General features: G+C 43.2%; 1 protein-coding gene across 1 annotated transcript in view; it reads right to left on the reverse strand.

The window, feature by feature from the left end:
* The window catches only part of syt9b (synaptotagmin IXb), a 76,616-nt gene extending 51,323 nt beyond the window's left edge, over positions 1-25,293 (reverse strand). The window contains exons 1-2 of the mRNA XM_017681707.2: positions 24,792-25,293; positions 1,669-2,035 (exon numbers count right to left, since the gene is read on the reverse strand). Coding sequence (XP_017537196.1) covers positions 1,669-2,035; positions 24,792-24,939 — 515 coding nt within the window. The 5' untranslated portion in view covers positions 24,940-25,293. The remainder of the gene's footprint in view (positions 1-1,668; positions 2,036-24,791) is intronic.
* Positions 25,294-25,627: the final 334 nt, after the last annotated feature.

Genomic DNA, 25,627 nt, shown 5'->3' on the forward strand with positions numbered 1-25,627 from the left:
CAATAAACGTCCTTAGACATTGGAGATAATGTAGCTTATGACTGCTAATTCACCAACCTTTAACCCTGACATGCAGACAACATTCTCGACTAGCTAGTATAAAAAGGCGAAGAGAAAGATTTAAGACAGACCTCAATCATTTGGAGACACATAGACTTATTTGCATTCACAAGCACTCCAGCTGCTTTCCTGATATGACCTGCGTCGAGAAACTGTTGTGAAGCTGAAGCCAGCTTCTCGTTTGCCATCTTCTTATTCAAATAAGAAATTCCACCTTAAATGGGGTCGCAGTTACATTCTGGTAAGGCACCTCAGGCGCCATTTAAGGTGGAACGGGAAAATTTGAACAAGGAGCTGGCGAACAAGAAGCTGGTTTGAGTCTTGTACAAAGTTAAGAGACATTTTACAAGAAAATATTCTAATTTGTTTCCTGCTGGAGATGTGAGAAAAGTGGCCATAGCTGAGCTAAAGCTTAAAGCAGAGCAAAGAAGGTCTGCGTTTACGTTAATATTATATTTTTCTGTCTATACTCGGACATCAGCACATATGAAATATTTACAGCCAAGACTGTAAAATGGATATAAAATGTTGTGGCTCTCAAGGTGGTTTGAGTTTTGGTGAAACAACAAAATGACTTTTCTTAACATTTGGGTTGCTGACCCCTGATGTAGGGAATGATTTTTTTGCATAAGGAAATTTTTGAATTTCGCCACGATTCAGCTGCATTTAGTTATTGTGCAATAATTCAGGGCTATGAACATTGACTGCACGTTTGAAAACTGCCTACGAATTTTATTTTGCTGAGAAATAAACACAGTGATGCAGTGATTCTTTAGATACAACACAATGCATCAGTGCATCTTTACCTTACAGCTTCAAAACTATTCTGGTGGCGTTATTTAACTGTGCTGTAATTATGCTTTTGCAGAAGCACAACATCTGCCACGTTGACAGAGCTGACGAGGCAGCTGGCTGATGATCACTGATCAAAACAAAGCTCTATTGTGCTCACAGGAAGAGAACTGATTTTTAAAATCGTCTGAAAATGCTGCAGCGACTGCAGTAATGATGCAGCAGAGCGGACAGGGAGGGAAAACACACTTTTCATGCTTAGGCTAGTTTTGGGGATGGAGTAAAGAAATTTCCCAAAATTCCAACACATAGCCCAGACGGAAAAGTTGGCGTCATTTACGGCATTTGGCTGACGCTCTTATCCAGAGCGACTTACAATTTGATCATTTTACACAGGTAGGCGAAGGTGGTGTTAGGAGTCTTGCCCAAGGACCCTTATTGGTATAGTGTAGGGAGCTGCCCTGGTCAGGGATTGAACCCCAGTCTACAGCGTAGAAGGCAAAGGTGTTAACCACTACACTAACCAACCACCAACCACTGTGGCGTCATGCCACAGAGCACTCTCAATAACAATAACATCTTACTCTGCCGTGTGAATTAGCGAAAAGAAAAATATTCCTTCCACAATTATCACTGTAAAATCTAAACATACTCCGGACTCATACAGGAATCATTAACACTGTGCCTCCCCAGTTAAGATGATTCCAAGCTGAACTGGCATTGATACAAGACCTAGTCTCAAAGTAAGTGCTATGGCATGTGAGGATTCTTTCTTCAAAGAAGTCCAGCACCAGAAGCCTTAACAGCCAGACTTACCGGACAGACGAGGTTGGCTCAGTGACCTGCCTCTGCACACGGGTGATGTGCACGTGGTTGTGCTCCTTGGCCTTGTTCTGAGCCTCCAGGTGGATGTCCGGTGACGTGTGGCTGATCTTCATGGCCGACTCAGGCAGCAGCATGGGACCAGAGGAGTCTTTGGTGAAGTCGGCGCTGTACTCGCGCTCCAGGAGCTCCTCTTCGGTCAGGACGGGCTGCTGCTCGCCCTGCTGCTCCTTCAGACTGGATGGCAGGCAGCGGTCTCGCCATGGCACCCAAAACAGCTTCCAGGACACGAAAAGTGAGACGCCAAACAGAGCCAGACCACAGGATGTGACCATCAGTGATAGGAGGCTCACTGACACATCTGACAAGACATAACATGGAGCAAAAAGCTGGTTATTTACTGTAAAGAACCAGTAAAATTACAGAAAAATAGCAGCTACCTGTTCGTTTCTAACACCTGAAGGTGCACATGAAGGACATTAGCAGCACTGTCTGCTGTTCTAACTAGTCGTTATGCTTGGTGTATGAACAGGGCGGCCAGAGAAACAAAGATCAGTAAAACCACTCAACTCGTCTAAATGAGACGTATTTGCTACTGATAGCCACGTTACGTAACGTTGAGAGAAGCCAGTTGAGGTGGTTCGGCGTCTGGTAAGGATGGCCTCTGGACGCCTCCCTAGGGAGGTGTTCCAGACGCGTCCGACGGGGAGGAGACACGGGGGAAGACCCAGGACACGTTGGAGGGATTATATCTCTGGACTGTCTTGGGAACGCCTCGGTATCCCTCCGGAAGAGCTGGAGGAGGTGGCGGGGGAGAGGGAGGCCTGGGCCTCTTTGCTTAGGTTGCCGCCTCCGTGACCCGGATAAGTGGTTCAGGATGGATGGATGGATGGATGGATGGATACTACTGTTAGCTACGTTCATATAGCTAACGTTACCGTAGCTGCGTTCATATAGCTAACGTTACCGTAGCTGCGTTCATATAGCTAACGTTACCGTAGCTGCGTTCATATAGCTAACGTTACCGTTGCTACGTTCATATAGCTAACGTTACCGTTGCTACGTTCATATAGCTAACGTTACCGTAGCTGCGTTCATATTACTAACGTTACCGTAGCTGCGTTCATATAGCTAACGTTACCGTAGCTGCGTTCATATTACTAACGTTACCGTAGCTGCGTTCATATAGCTAATGTAAGGCTCTCGATTTACCGGTCGATCTACGTTCCCACCCTCACCTACGGTCATGAGCTTTGGGTAATAACCGAAAGAACGAGATCGCGAATCCAAGCGGCCGAAATGAGTTTCCTCCGCAGGGTGTCTGGACTGTCCCTTAGAGATAGGGTGAGAAGTTCGGTCATCCGGGAGGGACTCAAAGTAGAGCCGCTGCTTCTTTACGTCGAGAAGAGCCAGCTGAGGTGGTTCGGGCATCTGGTTAGGATGCCTCCTGGACGCCTCCCTCGGGAGGTGTCACAGGCAAGTCCACCCGGGAGGAGACCCCGGGGAAGACCCAGGACACGCTGGTGTAACTACATTGCCCAGCTGGCCTGGGAGCGCCTCGGGATTCCCCCCAGGGAGCTAGTGGAAGTGGCTGGGGAAAGGGAGGTCTGGGCCTCATTGTTTAGGATGCTGCCTCCGCGACCCGAACCCCGGACAAGCGGAAGATGATGGATGGTTGGATGGATGGATGGATGGATGGATGGATGGATGGATGGACGGATGGACAGATGGATGGACACCATGCGCGTACTGAATTAACACTTTAGAACACTGTGGGTCTGATGTGGCTGATGATCAGACTGTTTCTGCGTGTTCAGTAAAATCAGGTTTGATTACATGATGTTACTGACCGCAGTCGTGGGCTGGAGGTTAGAGAACCAGCGCGGTGACTGGAAGGTCACCAGGTTCCAACCCCCCGGCTGACAGTCCATGACTGAAGTGCCCTTGACAAGACATCTAACCCCCAACTGCTCCCCGGGAGGGTGTCTCACTGCACGGATGGGTTAAATGCGGAGGTCTAATTCCACAGTTGGCAAATGGTTCTAAATTCATAAATTCAACATAAAGGGGGCTTGTGCTGGAGCCTATCCCAGCGGTCTAAAATAAGGAATAGTCTTCAAATATTTAGTTATTGACAAGCTACAAAATGCATATTTTGTTTTCACGATTAACTGATGAATCAAAACCATAATAAACCGATTAAACGATCATGGAAACCAGCCCTACTCCATATTATACCATCTCAATTTAATCCCTGATTAACCAAGTGATGGTTTTCTACAGAACTAAGAAGAAGGCTTTTCCTACGGCAATGACTTTCAGACACATTTTCATGCACACTACACACTGAGCTCCACCAGCTCACTACCGACCACCCAGCACACTACACACTGAGCTCCACCAGCTCACTACCGACCACCCAGCACACTACACACTGAGCTCCACCAGCTCACTACCGACCACCCAGCACACTACACACTGAGCTCCACCAGCTCACTACCGACCACCCAGCACTCTACACACTGAGCTCCACCAGCTCACTACCGACCACCCAGCACACTACACACTGAGCTCCACCAGCTCACTACCGACCACCCAGCACTCTACACACTGAGCTCCACCAGCTCACTACCGACCACCCAGCACACTACACACTGAGCTCCACCAGCTTACTACCGACCACCCAGCACACTACACACTGAGCTCCACCAGCTCACTACTGACCACCCAGCACTCTACACACTGAGTTCCACCAGCTCACTACTGACCACCCAGCACTCTACACACTGAGCTACACCAGCTCACTGCTGACCACCCAGCACACTACACACTGAGCTCCACCAGCTCACTACTTACCACCCAGCACACTACACACTGAGCTCCACCAGCTCACTACCGACCACCCAGCACACTACACACTGAGCTCCACCAGCTCACTACCGACCACCCAGCGCACTACACCTTGAGCTCCACCAGCTCACTACTGACCACCCAGCACACTACACGCTGAGCTCCACCAGCTCAGAGGACTGTATGCTGTGCACTTCATCTCTGGCTAAGCCTTATTTCTATTATATTTATATATTTATACTGTAACTGTTTATTTAAGATGTTACCTGAACATCATGCTGCTACTCTTTACCTGCACTGTCCACTTTATATACAGATCACTGTTTACACCACTAGTACTTCTGCATTTACTGGACTGCAGTTCACCAGCACCTTTCTGTCTCTATACCTGATACACTTGAATATCTGACTATGCACTAACTGTCTATACGTCCAGTGCACCTGTAACACTTGCCTACGCACATCCTGTCTATGTTTAACACCTGAACCTACTGACCACGCACACTTTGTCTGTCCTTTACTGTCTTCTGTCTTTGCCCTGTTTACTATGCATCTTTTATTACTGCACTGGAAAAGTCGCCCCGTAGTGTTTCGCTACACTGCACTACCCTCTATACTATAATGACAATAAATTTGAATTGAATTGAATTGAATTGAATTGAAAGCGCATATAAACTCTTACTCTGATTTCTTTCGGATTTCTCAATCTGCACATGTGTGAAACAAACAGCGGTACCAGAAATAAGCGAGCAGCTTTTGGAGCATCGCTGAAAATAAATACATTCTGAATGAAATAAAGGATTTACAAATTCTTCATTTTCTAGATTTTATATATTCAAATTTTCAGGTAAAGTGGCAAATTAAACTTTTTTTTCTAAAGGCCACGGCACGAAGTTTGAGCTTTTCTTACATTTACGTCGTGTCTTCCTCTGTGAGTTTATTGGCTGGTTGCAAATCAGAAATCTGATTACTCTCTGGCTCATGTAGCCCTGGAGTTTCCCATTATCTGATTAATCGAGGGCATGTAAATGCGTGGTTTGAATTACTACTTACTGAAAATTATCATGATTATTTATATTATTTCATGCAAATATTTTACTTTATTTGGCAAGAGCCACTTTCCAAAGATAGATAAATATATTTGTTATATTTTGTTTGGAGTCTCGATTAAGAGCGTAACTTTATTTCAGACTTATCACCACCCATACAGGCACATCCACAGGCAGGAAGGAAGGAGCACCATCTAAACCGACTGAACTGCCTCAATTAACCTGATTTCTTTATAACGCTGAGTATTACATCAAGAGTCTTATAGGACAAATGGTGCCAGAACACTCCGGTCCGGAAGGACGGCTCTGTGTCCGGACAGATGGTTTTAGCCTTTGTTCCTATCTGAACGTCTCATGGCAGCAATAGTCAGTGAGGTGGAACCCTGTGTGTTCTTTAACAGGCTGCTGAGGAGAACGTCTCGTTACGAGGGAGAAGCTCATTCTGAGAGAGCACAGCGCCGAGCAGACGCGCCGGAGAAGAGAGCAGCAGCTAATGGAGTTATGTGTGAAATCTCTCCCTCTCCCTCCCTCTCGGTCTGTCTCTGTGCATCTCTCTCTCTCTCTCTCTCTCTCTTTCTCTCTCTCACTCTCTCTTCTGTCTCTTTTTTCTTTTTCACTTTCTCTCCCTCCCTCATCTCTATTCTTTCTTTCTCTCTTTCTCTCTCTTTCTTTCTTTCTTTCTTTCTTTCTTTCTTTCTTTCTTTCTTTCTTTCTTTCTTTCAACATTTCTCCCTCTGTATCTGTCTATCTTTTGTTTATTTTCTCACTCTCTTTCACCTCTCTCTCTCTCTGACCCCCCCCCCATCTCTCCACCCCCCGCCTCTCTCTCTCTCTCTCTCTCTCTCTCTCTCTACTTCATTCATGCCGCCTGGCTGTTCTCAGGAGATGCTCTTCCTCTCTCTGAATTAGGCCACACAGACAGAGAGAGGCTTTTAGTGTGGACTGAATGAATCCCAGTCAGACTGCTACCCGTTCGCCTGCGCTTTTCTTTCTCTCCCTTCTGCTCCTCTTTCACAGGCCAGCGGAAGACAGGAGGTCTATTTCATCTGTGTTCCACTTAGCCCTGGAAATGAGGATGAGGATGAGGAAGATCAAACTATTTCTCCAAACCATGTGATTGGAAGATGAACGCTTTAGTAGGTTGAGTAGGGCTGAACGCTAAGTAGGGCTCAGTTACACAGAGAGAGAGAGAGAGAGAGAGAGAGAGAGAGAGAGAGAGAGAGAGAGAGAGAGAGAGAGAGAGAGAGAGAGAGAGAGAGAGAGAGAGAGAGAGAGAGAGAGAGAGAGAGAGAGAGACAGAGTTGGAATTAGTAAAATAGGTGGAGAGTGGTCCAACACTCAAAAATATCCAGCCAAGAGCTCTGTGGTCAGAAACTGACCGCTGATGAATGTTTAGAGGATGGCTAAAACAAGCTGTGAATCAACAGATGGGCTACAGTCCCCTCACTGAGTGGCATGTGCAACACCATGGTGCCTGACACTGACACACACACACACACACACACACACACACACCCACACACACACCAGTGTCTCTGCTATGCTGAGAATGGACCTCCACCCAAAAATATCTGAACAGCAGCAGCTCTGTGGTCAGAAAGTGACCAGTGATGAGGGGGAGTGGAGAAAGGCTGATGAATTACACATACACTCACAGACCACTTTATGTGGAACATCTTCACATCTGCTCAGTCCTGCAATTATCCAGTCAGCCAATCACGTTGCAGCATCACAATACATGAAATAATGCAGATCAACGGTCAAGAACGTTCAGTTAAAGCCCAATGGACCTAAACCCATCTTTTCTTTCTAAGTAGGTTAATAAAATCAAAACAGATTTTCTTTCTAAGTAGGTTAATAAAATCAAAACAGAGCTGGAGAATATAGTCCAGTTTCTTCAGAATAAAACTGTAAAACTTCAAGAAAAAAGTCATATCATTTTGAGAATGAAATAAAGTCTGATTTTTTAGAATAAAATCATAATATTTAAAGGAAAAAATCAGATTTGTTTAGAATAAAATCATAAGATTTTGAGGAAAACAAATTGTAATATTTTGTTAAAAAATTGTAACATTTTATGAAAAAAGTCAATGTTTTAAGAGAATGTCATAATACTTTGTAAAAAAGTCATAATATTTTTGAGACTAGAGTTACAAGAATAAAGAATTGAGACGTGGTATATTACTAGGAAAACTCACAATACTGTTGTATATTATATATTATGATTTTATTCTAAAAAATACAACTTGATTCTCTAAATATTCAGACTCTTTTCCCAAAATATTATTCTTTATTCTCAGAGTCTATTATTAAGTATTAGGTATTGCTTGAAATATATTGTGCTGCACTTATATATTGTATTTTATTGTATTGCACTGTTTATTGTAGTTTACTGTATTGTAGTGTATTGTAGTTTACTGTATTGTATTGTAGTGTAGTGTATTGTAGTTTACTGTATTGTATTGTAGTGTATTGTAGTTTACTGTATTGTAGTGTAGTTTAGTGTATTGTAGTTTACTGTATTGTAGTTTAGTGTATTGTAGTGTAGTTTAGTGTATTGTAGTTTACTGTATTGTAGTTTAGTGTATTGTAGTTTACTGTATTGTAGTGTAGTTTAGTGTATTGTAGTTTACTGTATTGTAGTTTAGTGTAGTGTAGTTTACTGCATTGTAGTGTAGTTTAGTGTATTGTAGTTTACTGTATTGTAGTTTAGTGTATTGTAGTTTACTGTATTGTAGTGTAGTTTAGTGTATTGTAGTTTAGTGTATTGTAGTTTACTGTATTGTAGTGTAGTTTAGTGTATTGTAGTTTACTGTATTGTAGTTTACTGCATTGTATTGTGGTGTAGTGTATTGTAGTTTACTGTATTGTAGTGTAGTGTAATGTATTGTAGTTTAGTATATTGTAGTTTAGTGTATTGTAGTTTAGTGTATTGTAGTTTACTGCATTGTAGTGTAGTGTAATGTATTGTAGTTTAGTATATTGTAGTTTAGTGTATTGTAGTTTAGTGTATTGTAGTTTACTGCATTGTATTGTGGTGTAGTGTATTGTAGTTTACTGTATTGTAGTTTACTGCATTGTATTGTGGTGTAGTGTATTGTAGTTTACCGTATTGTAGTTTACTGTAGTTTAGTGTATTGTAGTTTACTGCATTGTATTGTAGTTTACTGTATTGTAGTTTACTGTATTGTAGTTTACTGTACTGTAGTTTACTGTATTGTATTGTACAGCACAGAGTTCTGTGTTCAGCTCTGCTCCTTTTCTCTCTGTATCAGTGACTGTGTCTCTATCAGTATCTGAGCTCAGGACCGTCTTTCTCTCTAACCTACTGGTAATTAGCAGAGATACTTTCTCTAGACAGACAGAGCTCTTCCTGTAAGTCTGGATAAATGTAAATGTATTATTGTAAATGTATTATTATTTTTTTTACAGTGGCCCTAAAACACCATCGTACAGCACACATGTGCCAAGTATGTTCTGTGAATATGTTTTGCAGTGGAAAACTGCTGATCAGTTTCAGTGTAAACTGGGCAGCCTTAGTCTGGGGCAAAGCTAACCATGGAAACAAACGCATTCAGCAGTAAAGACCCATCCCTTGTTAAGATTAAGTGGCCCTTATTAGTCCCACAATGGAGAAATTTCACCTCCACATTTAACCCATCTGTGCAGTGACACACCATATACACTCTAGTGAGCACACACACACTAGGGGGCAGTGAGCACACTTGCCCAGAGCGGTGGGCAGCCCAATCCGCAGCATTGCCCGGGGAGCAGTTGGGGGTTAGGTGTCTTGCTCAAGGACACCTCAGTCATGTGCTGTCGGCTCTGGGGATCGAACCGGCGACCTTCCGGTCACGAGGCTGGTTCCCTAACCTCCAGCCCACGTCTGCCCCATGAGGTTTAATGTATGGTTGCCATAAACTCTTCGGACAAGTATATGAGCAAATGACTGACAGTTGCAGGACACTGTGCCTTCTTTTTGCCCCTTTATTAATAAGTGTATATAAAGGACCTTTTCTGGATTCTGCCATCATTTTAAATCGATTAAAATCACACCAACTGAAAACAGAGGCAACACACTGCTGCTCGTCTCCCTCTGACTGGACTCATGTGATGCTCGTTGTCATTCTAACGTCTATACTAAGTGGCTCTCTACGCATGCACATCATTTTGGATCACATTACTTACAGTGTGAATGTAAACGGAGATTGTTGAGTAGAGTGACTACATAAACACCTCAGTCTTAATCGATATACAGAAGGCATTTAATCAGATTGTCAAAACTCTTTGCCTGTAAACACAGCCACTGAGGTCAGTGCAGTTCAATGAACTTCCCAGGCACCAGGTCTTAATCTCATACTTTTGGGTTGTGGTAGAAGGAGAGATTCACAGCTGACGCGTCTACAGCAACCACGTGATGCAGCTGTGTTAACACGGGCCATCGAGTGGCCAGTGGAAGTGTAAAGGAGGAGTATCAATAGAGCGGATGGGAAGGGTCTAATGGCTTTTAGTAGCTGAATGTTGTATCATCTAAGTGTGTGATCTCTGTTGCAGAACCACTCACCAGCCTGTAATATGCATCAGTTCCTTCTGTAACAAAGTGCAAACGTGGGTTTGAAATGGGCTTCAAAAGACATCCAACTGCGAAAGGTGCAGCCGTCCTTAATTCAACTGCTGTCAGGAAACAATCACACACCCTGAGATCCATTTGCTATTCATTCAGCGGTTTGGGCAGAAAATTAGCTGCACTCCTGGACATGATCTAAGACCATTTCCCAAAGCGTTGCAGATTTTGAGGCATTTTGTTGATCTAAGATCAGCTCCGCCTGCGTTACATTCACCAGGAGCTGACCCCATATCAGGCCTCTTTTGACAGTTTATACCCCTGACCAATGTGCTGCCTTTTGTACCACTCAACAAGGTGCAACGAGCCTCATTAGACTCTGTATCGCAGCCTCTGATGGAACAACTGGGAATTAATTCCGCATCGCCGAGCGCACGCTAAGACTGCAGAAAAGCAGTGACATGTTTAATTGCCTTAACGTAATTTGCATAACACGTATTGTTTCTAATCAATGGACATTTAATGGCCACGACCCCTCAACATACTCATCAGAGTGCTCAGAAATGAAGCACTTGAAGCTCAGACAAAGGTGAAAAGGTAAAGGGCATGATCTGAGAGGTCTGATCTGAAGTTGTTTTTCAAGGTGCTATAGCATTACAGAACTTCAAAGACAGCTGCATCAGTTTCATTTACATTTCCTTTGTTCCCAAACCACATGCGTCTATTTCTAGTTCCTCGTCTGTTAGAGCAGGATGTTATAATTCTGTTGTTTCCACTGGGTTCATATTAGATTTGAATGACCAGTGATGCACAGAGGAGCATGTTATGATTAAGTTGACCCTCCTGGGTCGTCCATGGTGTTTATGCCTTGAAGCTTCTTCTTATATTTTGTTTAATTACTCCTCGATTATAGCTCATTTAGCAAAGAAATGCCATGAAACGAATTGATTCCAGCTTTGCTGCCACACTGTTTACACTGTTTACTCAACTACTACCTCAGTAACTGCTGTGTTTATGTTATTCCGCCTAATTGTTCTGTTTCTAGTGCTTTTTTTATTTGCACACTTACGTCCGCATGTTTGCACTTTGTACTCTTTTGTTCCATGCGGCACCGTGTTGTTCCTGGAGGAAAGGTAATTTCAATAAATGGAATGACAATAAAAGCCTCTTGACTTTCCATCCACACCACGTGTGTGTTTGTAGGTTTTTGGTATGATTTGGATTTGATACATATCGTTTGGGTAGAGCTTTGTTGCCTGTTTGATCTTTGCATATTTGCCACTTTTTGCTTTTTTACATAAACAGACTTACACTTGTCAATAGGGAATGTAAATCGAATGCAAGTGTAATTCATTTCTTAACTAACCATGTACAGGATTATATAATTGTACAAGTATGTTTGACAACCATAACAAAACAAGAATAATAAGATAAACAGGATGGAACTGGCCCTGCGATGGGCTGGTGACCTGTCCAGGGTGTATCCTGCCTTCCGCCCGAAGACTGCTGGGATAGGCAGCGACCCTGACGGAGAAGCGGATTAGAAAATGGATGGATGGATGGATGGGACTGTTTCAGCTCACTCCCACTTCGCATAAAGCCTCAGCCGGAGAGCGCCTCAGCCGGAGAGCGCCTCAGCCGGAGAGCGCCTCAGCCGGAGAGCGCCTCAGCCGGACGCCGCCTCAGCCGGACGCCGCCTCAGCCGGACGCCGCCTCAGCCGGACGCCGCCTCAGCCGGACGCCGCCTCAGCCGGACGCCGCCTCAGCCGGACGCTTCTATTTGGTCTTCAGCTTATTGAACTGTAAACACTGTCTGACCAGAGGAGGACGGGTCTCCCCTTCTGAGTCTTGGTTCCTCCAAAGGTTTCTTCCTCCAGTCTGAGGGAGTTTTTCCTCGCCACCATCACCTCTGGCTTCCTCACTGGGTGATTATATGTTATAACTATGTTTTCAAACTTCTGCAAATCTGCTTTGTGACAACATTGTTGCAAAAAGCGCCAAACAAATAAACTTGAATTGAATAAATAATGGCTAAAGAGACAATTGCTCCTAGCTTGGGATCAACTGACACCTAGATTAACCAATAGGATTGTGACTGAAAAATGGGAATGTTACTATTTTATGGGGCTGTTCCTACACAATAAAATGTTTTTGTGCAGTAATGGCCTCAGGCCACTGGGAACATCTCTGTCCAATAGGGATGTTACTACTCTATAGGAATGTTACCAACCAATAGGAATGTTACAAGCTTATGGGAATGTTGTTAGCCAATAGAACTGTTACTATCCAAAAGAAATTTTACTATTCAAAAGAAACATTACAACCCAATAGAAATGTAACTAACCAGTAGGAATGTTATGGGAATGCTATTAGTCAACAGAAATATTGCTTCTTAATGGCAATTTTACTGTTCCATAGAAATAGTAATGGCCTGTAGAAACGTTACTAACCAACGGGAATGTCCTTACTCTATATAAATATTACTAGCCTGTAGAAATGTCTCTAGTTTACGGGAATGTTACTACCTAACTTAAATGTTACTGCTCAATAGAAATGATACTATTCAATGTTACTAGTGATTAGGAATTTTACTGGTCAGTGACGATGTGATGTTACTAGTGAGCAATACAAAGTAATAAGACAACGAATGGTTAAATTCCATTTGCTCACAGCTTGGGGAAAAATGACTAAACAATAGGAATGTTACTGTTAATGGTCATGTTACTATTTTATAGGAACGTTACTACGCAGTAGAAATTTTGTGTAGTGATCTTACTAGCCAGTAAGAATGTCTATCTATAGGAATGTTACCAACCAACAGGAATGAGAATAGTACTTCTCACCATTCCGTATAAATAGTAATAGGCTACAGAAGTGTTACTAGCCAAAAGGAATGGTAATAGCCCGTAGGACTGTGACTGGTTTTTGGAATTGTTACTAGCCAGTTAAAATGAGACTAACCAATGGGAATGTTATTACTCTACATAAACGTTATTAACCAGTTGGAATGGTACTAGCCTGTAGAAATGTTCCTATTTCATAGGAATGTTAACACCTAACTTAAATTTTAATACTCAATAGAAATTCTACTATTCAATGTTCATAACAGAATCATTACTTGTGGGCAAGAATATTACTCTTCAATGGCAAAGTTACTAGTGAACAGGAATGCTGAGTTAGTGAGATTGTTAGTGAACAGGAATGTGTTACTTGTGAAAAGGAATGCTACAGGTCAATGGAATTCTTACTAGTGAACCTCAACCTGTTGCTAGTGAAGAGGCAAGCTACAAGTCAATGGGATTGCTACTAGTGAACAGGAATGCTACTAGGGAGATCATGGGATAAGTCTACATACATACACACACACACACACACACACACACACACCGTGTTGAGTACACTATAGTTATTCCAAAGGCAGGAATTAAACGGTCATAAATGTCTGCTTTAACCAGTGCTGTGTTTGTCAGTTATCCACCTAGGAAGATTAGTTTTCCATGCACATAGAATTCACGCTGAGGGCCATCAAAGTTGATTAAAAAGTTCTGCTACTGCAGTGCACCAAAGAAAGAGGTGTGAAGTACATCATGTTGGCTAATGTTCTCAGTGTGTTAAATTGAGGCGATTTGGTGTATTACAACCTCAGCATGCCACAGGGCAGCAAAGCAGATCTTAACCCAAAGATCAATAAGGAGGAGGAGGAAATAAATAAATAAAAAGCCAAGCTGTGGTCATTATGCATCCAAAATCAAAAGGAAAGGAAAATGTAGCACTTATACCCTGCATGCAAACAAACAAAAGAAAGCCGAGGACCTTGATGTCACGAGCGGGCAGGGAGAAGACAAGCGCATATTGTTAAATGAGACTTTATTTAAAAAGGGCAAATCCAAAAGAGCGGTCAAAAACGGACAAGGGTCTCAAAATTATGTAAACAAGCAAAATACAAAACATACCAGAGAGGTGAAGCAGTCCAGGGTTCGAGGCATGGCAGATAGAGATCAGAGGCAAGGCAAAAATCATAAACAGTAGAACGGGCGAAAAGGTCGTACACGGGGAACACAGTCATAACAAGAACGCTTTGTAGAGTTGGGACGGAACTGCAAACAATACTCAGCAAGTACAACAGGGAACAAAGGTGTATATATACTGGGGAGACCAGGTGACGGCAATCTAGAACTCAGGTGACTGAGATCTGGTTAGAGTCATGTGATCCTTGGGACGTGTGATGCAAGATTCCTGGGCATTATGGGAGTTGGAGTCCGTGGGTAAGCTTTCACTGGCAGAGACAGGTGTAGGCATGACAGGACTGGTGTGACCCTTGCACACTTGGAAATATGGGAAACATATCGCTGTTGGTGGAAGAAAACCTTGTATCGCCAAAATGGTCATTTTACAGGAGAAGGACAAAACCTGCTTTACTTTTAATGCAAGTCAATGGAGCAGGCAGTTTCAGATTGTCAAAAGCTGGAAAATGTCAAAAACAGAGATACAAGGTTTTTTTTCCCCACAGCAGCAATATATAAAAGCCATTTAATGAAGCTGCTGATTCCACTGGATCACACAAGATAAAAAAGAGGGTTGAATTGTCACTGGCTGCCTAGAATTTCTTTAAAAGTGAAGGCAAGGATGTAAAATCAACCCCACAACTACCCTCCCAATCCTCACTCCAAACGGAAAATGGAATTCCAACCATTAAAATGTAAACAAATTCACTTGAAGCAATTCGATGCAAAATGGTCACGAAATTTATCAAGACCACATTTATTTTACAGTGGTGTTGATAGGAACCAGACATCTGAGTTTAATACCTCTAAATAACATAGAAACACATACCTGGAACACCATTTCAACCACCAAGCGATACCTTAGCAACCACCAGGCACACCATAGCAACCACTTGGCAGCACTCTAGTAATGACCTGGGATACCATAGCAACCTCCTAGCAACATCATAGCAATTACCTTCAGTACCAAAGCAACCATTTAGCAACACCCTGGCAACCATCTAAGATACCATAGCAACACCCTGGAGACTACTTGGAACAACGTATTAGTTACCTAGCAACTGCCTGAGGCAGCGAAGCAACCAACAAGAAAAAAATCTAAACAATGAAAACAATCCATTAACTTTAAATAAGCCATAAAACACATTAACTAATTATTACAGTACAAACTCAACTTTCAGCAAAAATCAGCTGCTGTTTACAACTGTTTCAAGCATTATTAGCTATTTTTTTAAAGTCATGTTGAAATTCGTCCACACGCTTCCACTCCAGAACTTTCCTCAGGTAATAATTCCTAATGGCGATTGACACGGAAATGTGTCCCGGACATGAACCTCTGAGCATGCTACATTTCCAATGTGATTTTTTCTTTGAGAAAATCAAAGTTAACTGCGCGTTAACAACGGCAAGAAACAGGTCGAATTCACTTCTAGTCACCTCAACAATCAACAACATATGTGATCTGGCCTGGGCTGCCTAAACTGTATCCTACAGCAGATAATGCCTGGGATCACTCGCACTGAGTGGGATGTGCCTGAAATCTCTCAGGGAGCATCTCAGGATCTTGTTATGCTGGGAGAAGAGCATGGAAGCTGCATGAAAGGTGGCTTTGTTGAAGGTTTCGGAGTGATTAACATGCCTTTTGGATTCGACTTCAAAGAGGTTTCTGTGTCTCTGTCTTTATCTTCCACTCACTCCCACCGCTCTAATGAAAAGAGCACAGACACAACACTGTTCTGCGAAGGGAAAAAAGCTTCCAAATAGCTGTGCAGCTGTGTTCCCCCCAAGCTTTGAAGCGCTTTCTACACCGCAGCATTTTAAATTCAGACGTTTGAATATAAACACCACTGTGTGTCTAAAGCGCCTCCTCCCCCACACGCAACGTTGTACTTTCTTCTCCAGCCACGATTCCAGGAGCACCTCCACCGAGATTGTGATTAGGATACAGTTACAAGCCTGCAGTGTCGTTAAGGGGTCAGGCTGCAGGAAACAACCCCCCCCCCCCCCCCCCCCCACACACACACACACAGAGTCAACAGGAGTAAAAAGGGATGATGTGGAGGAGAACAGGTCGTCTGCCGGAGGATCAATGTTGTTAGAGCTTTGCAGAACACAGAGATGCATTAAGGCCCAAGCCCATTTCACCCCTTGCCCAACGTCTAGGGCTAGGGTGTCCCAACTTTTGTTGAGATAGAGGGGCAGGGTGAAGTGTTGGAGCTACATGGCCCTTCAAACGGAGGTTTTTTAGAGGCTCACTCCAAACGAGTGTTATGAGAAAAAAAGAAAAACCGGCAAGACGGCTGCGCGAGCGACCTCAGAAACCCACACATGTGAGAATTTTCTCTGTTAAAAATGACGATGAGAACTGTTTTATCTTAGCTTAATGTTTTCTTCAATGTATTATGGCCGTTTTCTTCATAACAAGCATAAAAAATCACTAATATCATGCTAATGTTTCGCTAACTTTCCCGTTCCACCTTAAATAGTCCGGCAGTTCTGACTCCAGCTACACTAGAATGTAACTGCTGCTCTATTTAAGGTGGAATGGGAAATTTGAACAAAAAGCTGGAGAATCTCTGACTTCAGCTTCACATCACTGAAGAATTAGGGGGGGTGATAATAAATAATTGCCCACCTCTTTGAAGGCGTATGATCCCTAAATGTAACTAAAGCCCAGCAGTGAGGAGCTGAACTTTCCCCTCCTCTTCTATCACTGAAGTCGGGCCAGGTCGCCTACAGAGCGGCGCTGGTAGCTGTTAATGTTTTTTTTTATGGTTTTTTTTTTTTTTGAGGGTTGTCCCATTTCGTAGGGCAAGATTTCAACCACTACCTCTTGTGACTCAATTCTGAGGGGTTAGATTGACTCTCGAAAACGAGGGGTAGGGGTAAAAAGAAGAAATGGGATTAGGCCTTTCTCACAGCACAAGCTGTGCTTCTTTGAAGAGGCCCTGAACATTCCTCATGTTTTTAATGAGAAAAGTTTGGAGTAGTATTTAATAATTGCTTAGATTTCATACTGAAAATACTGTTCACACCCGAGGGTTTTTATGACATCACAAAAACAAAGCATTTACATATATCTAGCCTACTACAGCCTAGCCTCGCCCATTCACACTATTGTTATAAGGAGTGTTTAAGCTTGGATTGCTTTGTAAATGAGATGCAATACTGTGCAGCCAACCAGAACAGAGCTCATTTACATGATTGTGGCTTAAAGGCACAGTAATAAAAGCAGCCTCTTTCCATTCTAAGGTATAAGGAGAGGTTGGAAAATGGTCATGGACAAATGAATTATGACTCATACATCAGGTCATACAAATGGCGTAACTGGATCTCAGAGAAAACAATAAATAACAAGAAAAATGTAGATTATGGGACTTTTAAAGGGCCGATTTTGTGAAACTGTCCTCACTTTTTTAAACGAAACATTTTGAGGTGACATATGAACATTATTAAAGCTTCAAAACATATTATTTACTTAAGTAAGCAAGAAAAATGTATTTATACAGCACTTTTCACAGACGGAGGTCACAAAGTGCTTTACAAAAACAAAAACGCAACGTTAAACAAAACACAGACAAAACAAATACACACAGGATGGAAACCCAATACAGACCGATTACCCGAATGCCTGTTTAAGAAGAGAAGCCTTCAGCTGTTTTTAAAAGGGTCAGCAGAATCGACAGACCTTAAAAGAGCGGGCAGAGCATTCCGTAATCTAGGTGCTATAACCTCAAATGCTCGATCACCACGGGCCTTTAAGCGAGTACAGACAATAATCTTAGGTTATTAGACCTGGGAGAGCGAGCTGGTAAACGTGGGTGAAGTAAATCAGCCGCATAAGTAGGAGCGTGCCCATGCAGTGCCCTGTAATGTCCACAGCTCATATGTAGAAACTAAGCTTTAAAAAGCTCTTTTTGAATTAATTGTTGTGATGATGTCACCAAACGAAATGTACTGATACACTGTATATCTGCCTATTCAGCTGAATGAGTCACAGCCTGTTTACATTCTAATGGATAAAGATGCTGTCAAGATTGGCCCCTCCCAGTCCTGTCCATGTGTTCGTGCTGTGTTTTGGTCCAGTCCACGTGCTTTTTGTTTTGATCCCCTGTCCGGCCCCTTATTTTGTGACTCCGCCCCTGATTATTCCCACCTTTGTTTTCACCCGAGTCCTGTTATCCCTTGTTAGACCTCTTGTATTTACCCCTGTGTTTTCCCTGTGTTGTTGCTGGTCTTTGTTTGGGATGTTGTTTATTGTTTGATGTTTGAGGTTTGATGTATGTTGTTTTTCTTCCAGCCCTGTTGTTTGTGTACCTGTTTATTGTCACCATGTCTGTCCCTCCTGCTCTGCATATTGGCCATTTGAACCTGGACTGTAGTGACCACAACCCTGGATTTGCCCTTAGTAAAAGTCGCTTATGTCTGCATTATGGGCAGTTGTGGGCTGGAGGTTTGGGAACCGGCCCTGTGACCGGAAGGTTGCCGGTTTGATCCCCAGCACTGACAGTCCATGACTGAGGTGTCCTTGAGCCAAGACACCTAACCCCCAATTGCTCCCCGGGCGCTGTGGATAGGGCTGCCCACCGTTCCGGGCAAGTGTGCTCACTGCCCCCTAGTGTGTATGTGGTGTTTCACTTCACGGATGGGTTAAATGCAGAGGTGGAATTTCCCCGTTTGTAGGATTAATAAAATCACTTAATAAGCGTCCGCCTCCTCTCTTCCCATTACAGACACCAATTATGTGTCTTTTTTGTCACATCAAACCACAAAAACAATAAATAGACCACCAATGCAGGATGCGGCCCTTTAAGAAAGCATGTGCGCATGGGGATTAACATGTAAATGTGCCCACATGCCTGCACAAACACATGAAGTTATGACATACTGTGCGCCAGCTGCATTACATTCACACGGTTCAGCTCTCCGCTCACAGCAGCTGATGATTTCACCACCTCTGTCAACCACTGATCTAAATTTGAAGGTGTGGCATGAGGCCTTAAGTGTTATGGAAGAAGCACAGGGAGCTCAGGACTGAAGTGAATATTTGACGGAAGGATGGAAAGATCACAGAGAAGATCAAGCCATTAAACTGTCCTCATGTCAGACCACAGGACCGACTCTTTGTCAGTGAGGCAGACGCCTTTAGAGAGATAGTTCTGCCAGGAATCAAATGAGCAAAAATGTTCAGTTTCTGTGAACGGCCATTAGTTTTTAGTGCTGACCAACTTCTAGAATCCCACATGGGTGCTAGCAGAAGGTTGGATTATCATGGAAATGTTTTTTTCCTCATGTCTTGGCAGAGTTTTGACCTTCGTGGCCCAAACTGAAGGCCTAACTCTAACAGTCACTGTTCACCACTAAGACGACTTGCTGAAGTGCAGACCGAGCATCAGAACGGGGAAGAAAGGGGATTTAAGGGGCTTTGAACGTGGCGTGGTTGTTGGTGCCAGACGGGCTGGTCTGAGTATTTCAGAAACTGCTGATCTGCTGGGATTTTCACGCACAACCATCTCTAGGGTTCACAGAGAACGGTCCGAAAAAGAGGAAATATCCAGTGAGCGGTCAGTTGTGTGGACGAAAATGCCTTGTTGATGTGAGAGGTCAGAGGAGAATGGGCAGACTGGTTCCAGATGATAGAAAGACAACAGGAACTCAAATAACCAACCAGAATCTCTGAGGAACGTTTCCAACACCTTGTTGAAAGTGTGTCATGAAGAATTAAGACAGTTCTGAAGGGAAAAGGGGGTCCAGCCTTTTACTAGCAGGGTGTACCTAATAAAGTGGCAGGTGCGTGTATGCACACCTATGATGCCTCACAGCAACTGAACTGTATATCACTACACCACGGCACAAAAAACCCTCGTGCTGTTAATGGAATAATCTCTGTCTCTCATGCTGCTTTCATGGACCACCGAGTATACTGATGAAGTAGGAGCCTGTTTTTATGTTTAAACTCAGGGGCTGACAACTTTACTAGATCTAGGCTGGTCAAAGATGGCCAACAGCCTAAACAGCTCCATCATTAATATAACAGGCTTAAATTAAAGTATTAACAGTATGATTAACTGTGAAACGGCAGTATAGAAGTCTGAAAAAATGTCACTCGAATGGATCACACGCTCCACATGTTCAAATGTCTGTATTCCCTGAATAGAGTGCTAGTGATGAAAGTTTAGAAATTCTAGCCTCTACAGCCAAAAAGTGCATCATTTATCGTGTGTGGGTGTGTTGGAGTCCCAAATGACAGGTTCTTAGCAATACTTTGCTCTGTTGGGCTGCAGGATCCAGTATTTAAATTCCAACATAGTGCACTATGTAGGGAGCAGGGAGTAGGGAGCAGGGAGCCATTTGAGATTCACCCCAGCGTGAGAAGACGGGCACTGCTGGATTGGCGCTGAATTGACTAGCAGTGGTAATTTGATGACTAAAAAGTACTTGGCAGTGATACCATACGCTAAAGGAACTACATTTCCTGGTGGAATACTTGTTTATGTTGATTATTATTAATAATAACATGTTATTTTCTGAAAAATTAGTATTTTATCATATTTTATGTTGGCTTTTATGTTTTATAAAAACGTTACTGTGACTTTATCCCCTTTTGGGGACGGGGCAGTTGTGGGCTGGAGGTTGGGGAACTGGCCCTGTGACTGGAAGGTTGCTGGTTCGATCCCCAGTGCCGACAGTCCATGACTGAGGTGACCTTGAGCAAGACACCTAACCCCCAACTGCTCCCCGGGCGCTGTGGATAGCGCGGCCCACCGCTCCGGGCAAGTGTGCTCACTGCCCCCTAGTGTGTGTGTTTGTGAATCTGTGGGACTAATAAAGGATTGTCTTATCTTTCTCATGATAAAATCACAGTAAAGCACGGCCTCATGAGGCTTACTGCTTTAATAGCTAACGGATCTTGTTCAGTACTGTAAGAGTGTCATGTTGCCATTACTGGCAATGGTCATGACAGATGCCGTAGTGATGTCATGACAGCTAATTTACTGTACACTACTTATCTATTATGACCTCAAGCATTAAGGCATCTGGTAACATGACACTCACGGCAGTATATGGCATCAACGTTATGTAGTGGAGTGTTAACACATGGAGGTCGTCTCCTCAATGGCCAAACTCTTTAGTCATATGAATGCTTGCTTGTGTGTGTGCGCATGGTCTTGTGTCACTGGCCTATAAATATTACATCATGTTATTAACCTCTCACAGTGCTGCGCTCCATTCGGCGCTATTAAAGCATGCGTTTGTGCTGTAAAGGAGCTTCTGCATGAGCCGTGGCGGTCCCCTTTGGGCTGGACATATATTTACTGGACTTCTTGCGTCCCGTGCTGGGCCAGCCTCAGCTGCTCACTTTCATTAGATCCGTGTGTAACTCCTCTTGGGGGGAAAAGAATTCTGAGCCCGGTTCAATAACTCTTCGACGGCAGAGCTATCGTATGTCAAATGTACAGTGGTCTCGAAGGACAAGCCGCATTTGAAGACGCTCTATAGGCTACTGGGTTGTTGGTGGGGGGCTGATATGGACTTTTGTGTATTCCTAAGAGAAACGAAGGTTGAAAGGTTTGGGCCGGGGTTAAGGGGCCCAAGGGAGAATGGGTTATTGTGGACGCCACTTGCAATGGCAATAATAATATCATAGAAATATTGGAGAGGTCAGATAATGATGTGCACACCAGCAGCATTTGACTCTATTTTCCCATTTTTTCTCTAAATAAGCAAGACTTTTAAGGTTAGCATTGTCATCCTGCTTAAATATAGCAGAACACGTCCTGGTGAAATATATGGTCAAGGCTGGGGGACACTTGGGACGCCCTGCAGGTGACTTGACTTAATTAAATGAAGTCTAATGAATTCTCAGAACCAAATTGAATAAAGGCTAACGAATTCTGCCTGTAACAGTTCCAGCACAACATCTTTACATAGAAAAGAGTGAGTCTTTAATCAGGTGCAAGGTTTTAGTGACTGGCTTTATGTGATGGTAATGCTGCTTGACATGGACACATCCTGCCCTTTGTCCAAAGTAAAAAAACGGTGACCTTTAAGTGGCACGAATCTGTGGTGGTCTTTCACCGTCCTGTGAAAGATCACCTGCTACATGTTCGTTAACACATCGATCTGATCATGGATTAATGTCATTGTCATTTCTGCTCTACCAGACTTTGGGAAAAAAGTGTAGACCTCATAAAATGCAAATTTGCTCACACATCTCTCAATAAAGCGGTCATTTACATCAACTTCATACAGTGGTAATAAGGCCCTCGTTGACCTTGTGCATACAGTACAGTGCAAAGATCAGAGAAGCTTCATTTATTTAACTTGCGGTCAAAACAGCCATTAAGAACACAATATTCATTTTTCAGTATCAGGATTTGCACAAAAGCCTCAACAGCTAATTATAATATCACACCTTCTGTATTCGGTGTGTCCACCTCTCTGTTCTTTCCAGGAGACTCACTTTCAGTTTTTTCCAGCCCAAATAATCTCACATTCATTGATACTGAGGTCTGGACTCTGGGGTGGTCAGTCCATTGTCCAGCTTCTTTGTTTGGTGTGTCCGTCTCCTTTTCTCGGTGAGGTTCTTCTTGATCAGCTACACGTCCTTTCAGACCCACAGCGCTGAGTGGTCTTCTCACAGTGGAAGGATGGACAGAAGCACCTGTGGATGTTTTCAGATCTGAAGCAGCTTGATGTTCTCCTCTCTCTCAGAGATCAAAGCTTTCAGGGCTGTTTATCTGATGGGGGCAGTTTTGATGTCTAACAGGTCTTCCAGGTGGTTGTTAGGAGTCTAATTTTTTTTATTTATTCTCCTTCTTTGGGGAAGTAGATTTTACATCCCCATAATATCTCCAGAATTATCTCGTAAAAATGGATGGTAGGTAGTGAATAGCTATTTGGCCTGGAAATTAAAGGAATGAAGCCTGGTCTATGACTTTTGCACCATACTGTATGTCATGTGTCATAAATATATTGACCATGTATGTGTGTAAAATTATACTTCATAGTTGGTGCATCATGCATGTGGTGTTGGTATAATATTTGGGGCAGACAGCTCTAAATGGGTCATTTTCACTGGTCAGATTGGGAGATAATTAGTGATAGATGCTATTTTTAGTTCTGGAAATAGTGGCCAGGTCTCGCTGCCCAATTCCCATGGTCAAATTCAGACTACTCTTAAGTGCTCTCAGAGTAATACTGATGTTTCAGATAATAATAATAATAATAATAATAATAATAATAATAATAATAATAATAATAATAATAATAAATGTGACCATATGATGACAGATCAACAACCAGCCTTTGCTGGTGTAGCCTTATTTCTGATTGAAAGAAAACAGGAACTGAAAGAATATAAATATATAAATAAGACCAGAAAGTGAGTTTAATGCTTTCAGCACTGAAGTGAAAGCACTTATTGGCAGTAAATGGGTGGGGCTCTCATTCCAGTCACGGCTTTCACAGAGCTGCCTTTTCAAATGGCTTTGCAAAGTAAAGGAGCGGCGCATGGGAGTAAAGTCGCAGAGGAATGAGACAGAAACTAAAGCAGCATCCAGAAGTTTCTTCCCGTTTTCCTGTTTTGAGGCTCAGTCTAGCTTGGAAGCACTAGAGGCATTCAGGTGTGATTGGTACCGATGCAGACTGTTAGAAACTGTGACAGTGAAAAAAGTCGTGCTGGTTGTGGTTCTGGTCCACATTGTTTAAACATGAAGGAAATACTTCAACACTAATCTACTCAGTTTATTCACTTTTGGCAGCAGTTTTGTCAAAAGAAGCATTCGGCCATGCAGGGAACCCTTTACACACGGAACTGAGTCTTTATAGAACCACTGCCTTTACTAAAGAACCCTTGAGGAACCCATTTCAGAGAACTCGAGTACATATTAAAATGACAAACCTGAATGCATCAATATGCTTTTTCACTTTGTTGGTGAAAGACTAAATATAAATAAATCAGTGAAAAAGTCGAGAAAAGAAGAAGAAGAAGAAGAAGAAGAAGAAGAACAAGGAGACAATGATGATGTGAAGAGAAAGATGAAGAGAAAGAAGGAGGATAAGGAGATAAGAAAAAGAAGAAGAAGAAAAGAAGAAGATGAAGAAGAGGAAGATGATGATGATGATGAAAAAGAAGGAGAAGAAGAGGAATAAGAGGAGGAGGAAGAAGATGAAGTGGAAGAAGAAGAAAAGCAGAAGAAGAGGAGGAGAAAGGAGATGAAGAAGGAGAGAAATAAGAGGAGGAGGATAGAGGAAGAGGAAGAAGAAGACGAGGAATAAGAGGAGGAGGAAGAATAGGAGGAAGAATACGAAGAAATGCAGAAGAAGAGGAGGAGAAAGGAGATGATGAAGAAGAAGAAGAAGAAGAAGAAGAAGAAGAAGAAGAGGAGGAAGAAGAAGAAGGAGAAGAATAAGAGGAGGAGGAGGAGGAGGATGAAGAGAAGGAAGAATAAGAAGAAAAGCTGAAGAAGAGGAGGAGAAAGGAGATGAAGAAGAAAAGAAGGAGAGGAATAAGAGGAAGAGGGAGAGGAAGAAGAAGAAGAGGAGCAGGAAGAAGATGAAGAGGAAAATAAGAAGATGATGATGAGGAAGAAGGGGAAGAAGTAAAAGAAGGGGAAGAGGAGGAGGAAGATGAAGGCTGGGGCTTACCCGAGTCTGAGAACCTCGGTCTGCCCAGGTCTCGGAAGTAGTAGATAAAATCCATGCAGTTGTCATTCTGCACTTCTCCGGTGGAGCAGAGCTCGGTCAGCAGTTCCAGCGCCTTTCGACAGATCTCATCCCCTGTTTCTCCAGGCATGTCCGAACAGCATCGTCCTGCATGGACAGGCGATCCTCTGCCCGGCCGCTCGCTCAGACACGCGGCGCTGCTGGAAAAGCGCACTTCATACTTGCGCCTCTGCCTCTTTCCTTTCCTTTAAATGATGATTATTATTAATATTGACCGGTCAGATGTCCGCCCGCACAGCGCGCCACTGCAAACCACAGAGCGCTCGGATTGGAGCCCCACAGACGCGAGTAACTCTGCGTCCTGCGAGAGAAGCGCCACTGCTCGGACTCGCCCAGGCGCACGCTGTCCACTGAGCGCGGGTGCTGAATCGGTGCCGCGGGCTCATGAATGAACCCCTCTCGCCCAGCTCCCCTCTTCTCCACGCTCGAGCCCCGACTCCTCACTTTTCTGCACGCTCCAAAAGCGCGAGCCCCTCCCCCTCAGCCTTCCTTCCCATGAATTATCCATTAATAACACAATAATACTGGAGTGTTTCATTGGACACGACGAAGAAACGTGATTCCTTAAAGGACCCCGAAGGAGACCACACACTAACTTGTGTTACCCAGTTTAACACTTTTTGTGTTGCGCTGATTTAACAGATTTTCTGATTTAACGCATTCAGTGTAACAGTAACTAAAATGTGTTATGCATACCTGGGTTTATTAATATTTAACCACATGTTGCGTTAAAAGTAACGCGAAATGTATTGTCACCA

This window comes from Pygocentrus nattereri, chromosome 8 (genome assembly GCF_015220715.1).
Source record: "Pygocentrus nattereri isolate fPygNat1 chromosome 8, fPygNat1.pri, whole genome shotgun sequence".
Lineage (NCBI taxonomy): Eukaryota > Metazoa > Chordata > Actinopteri > Characiformes > Serrasalmidae > Pygocentrus > Pygocentrus nattereri.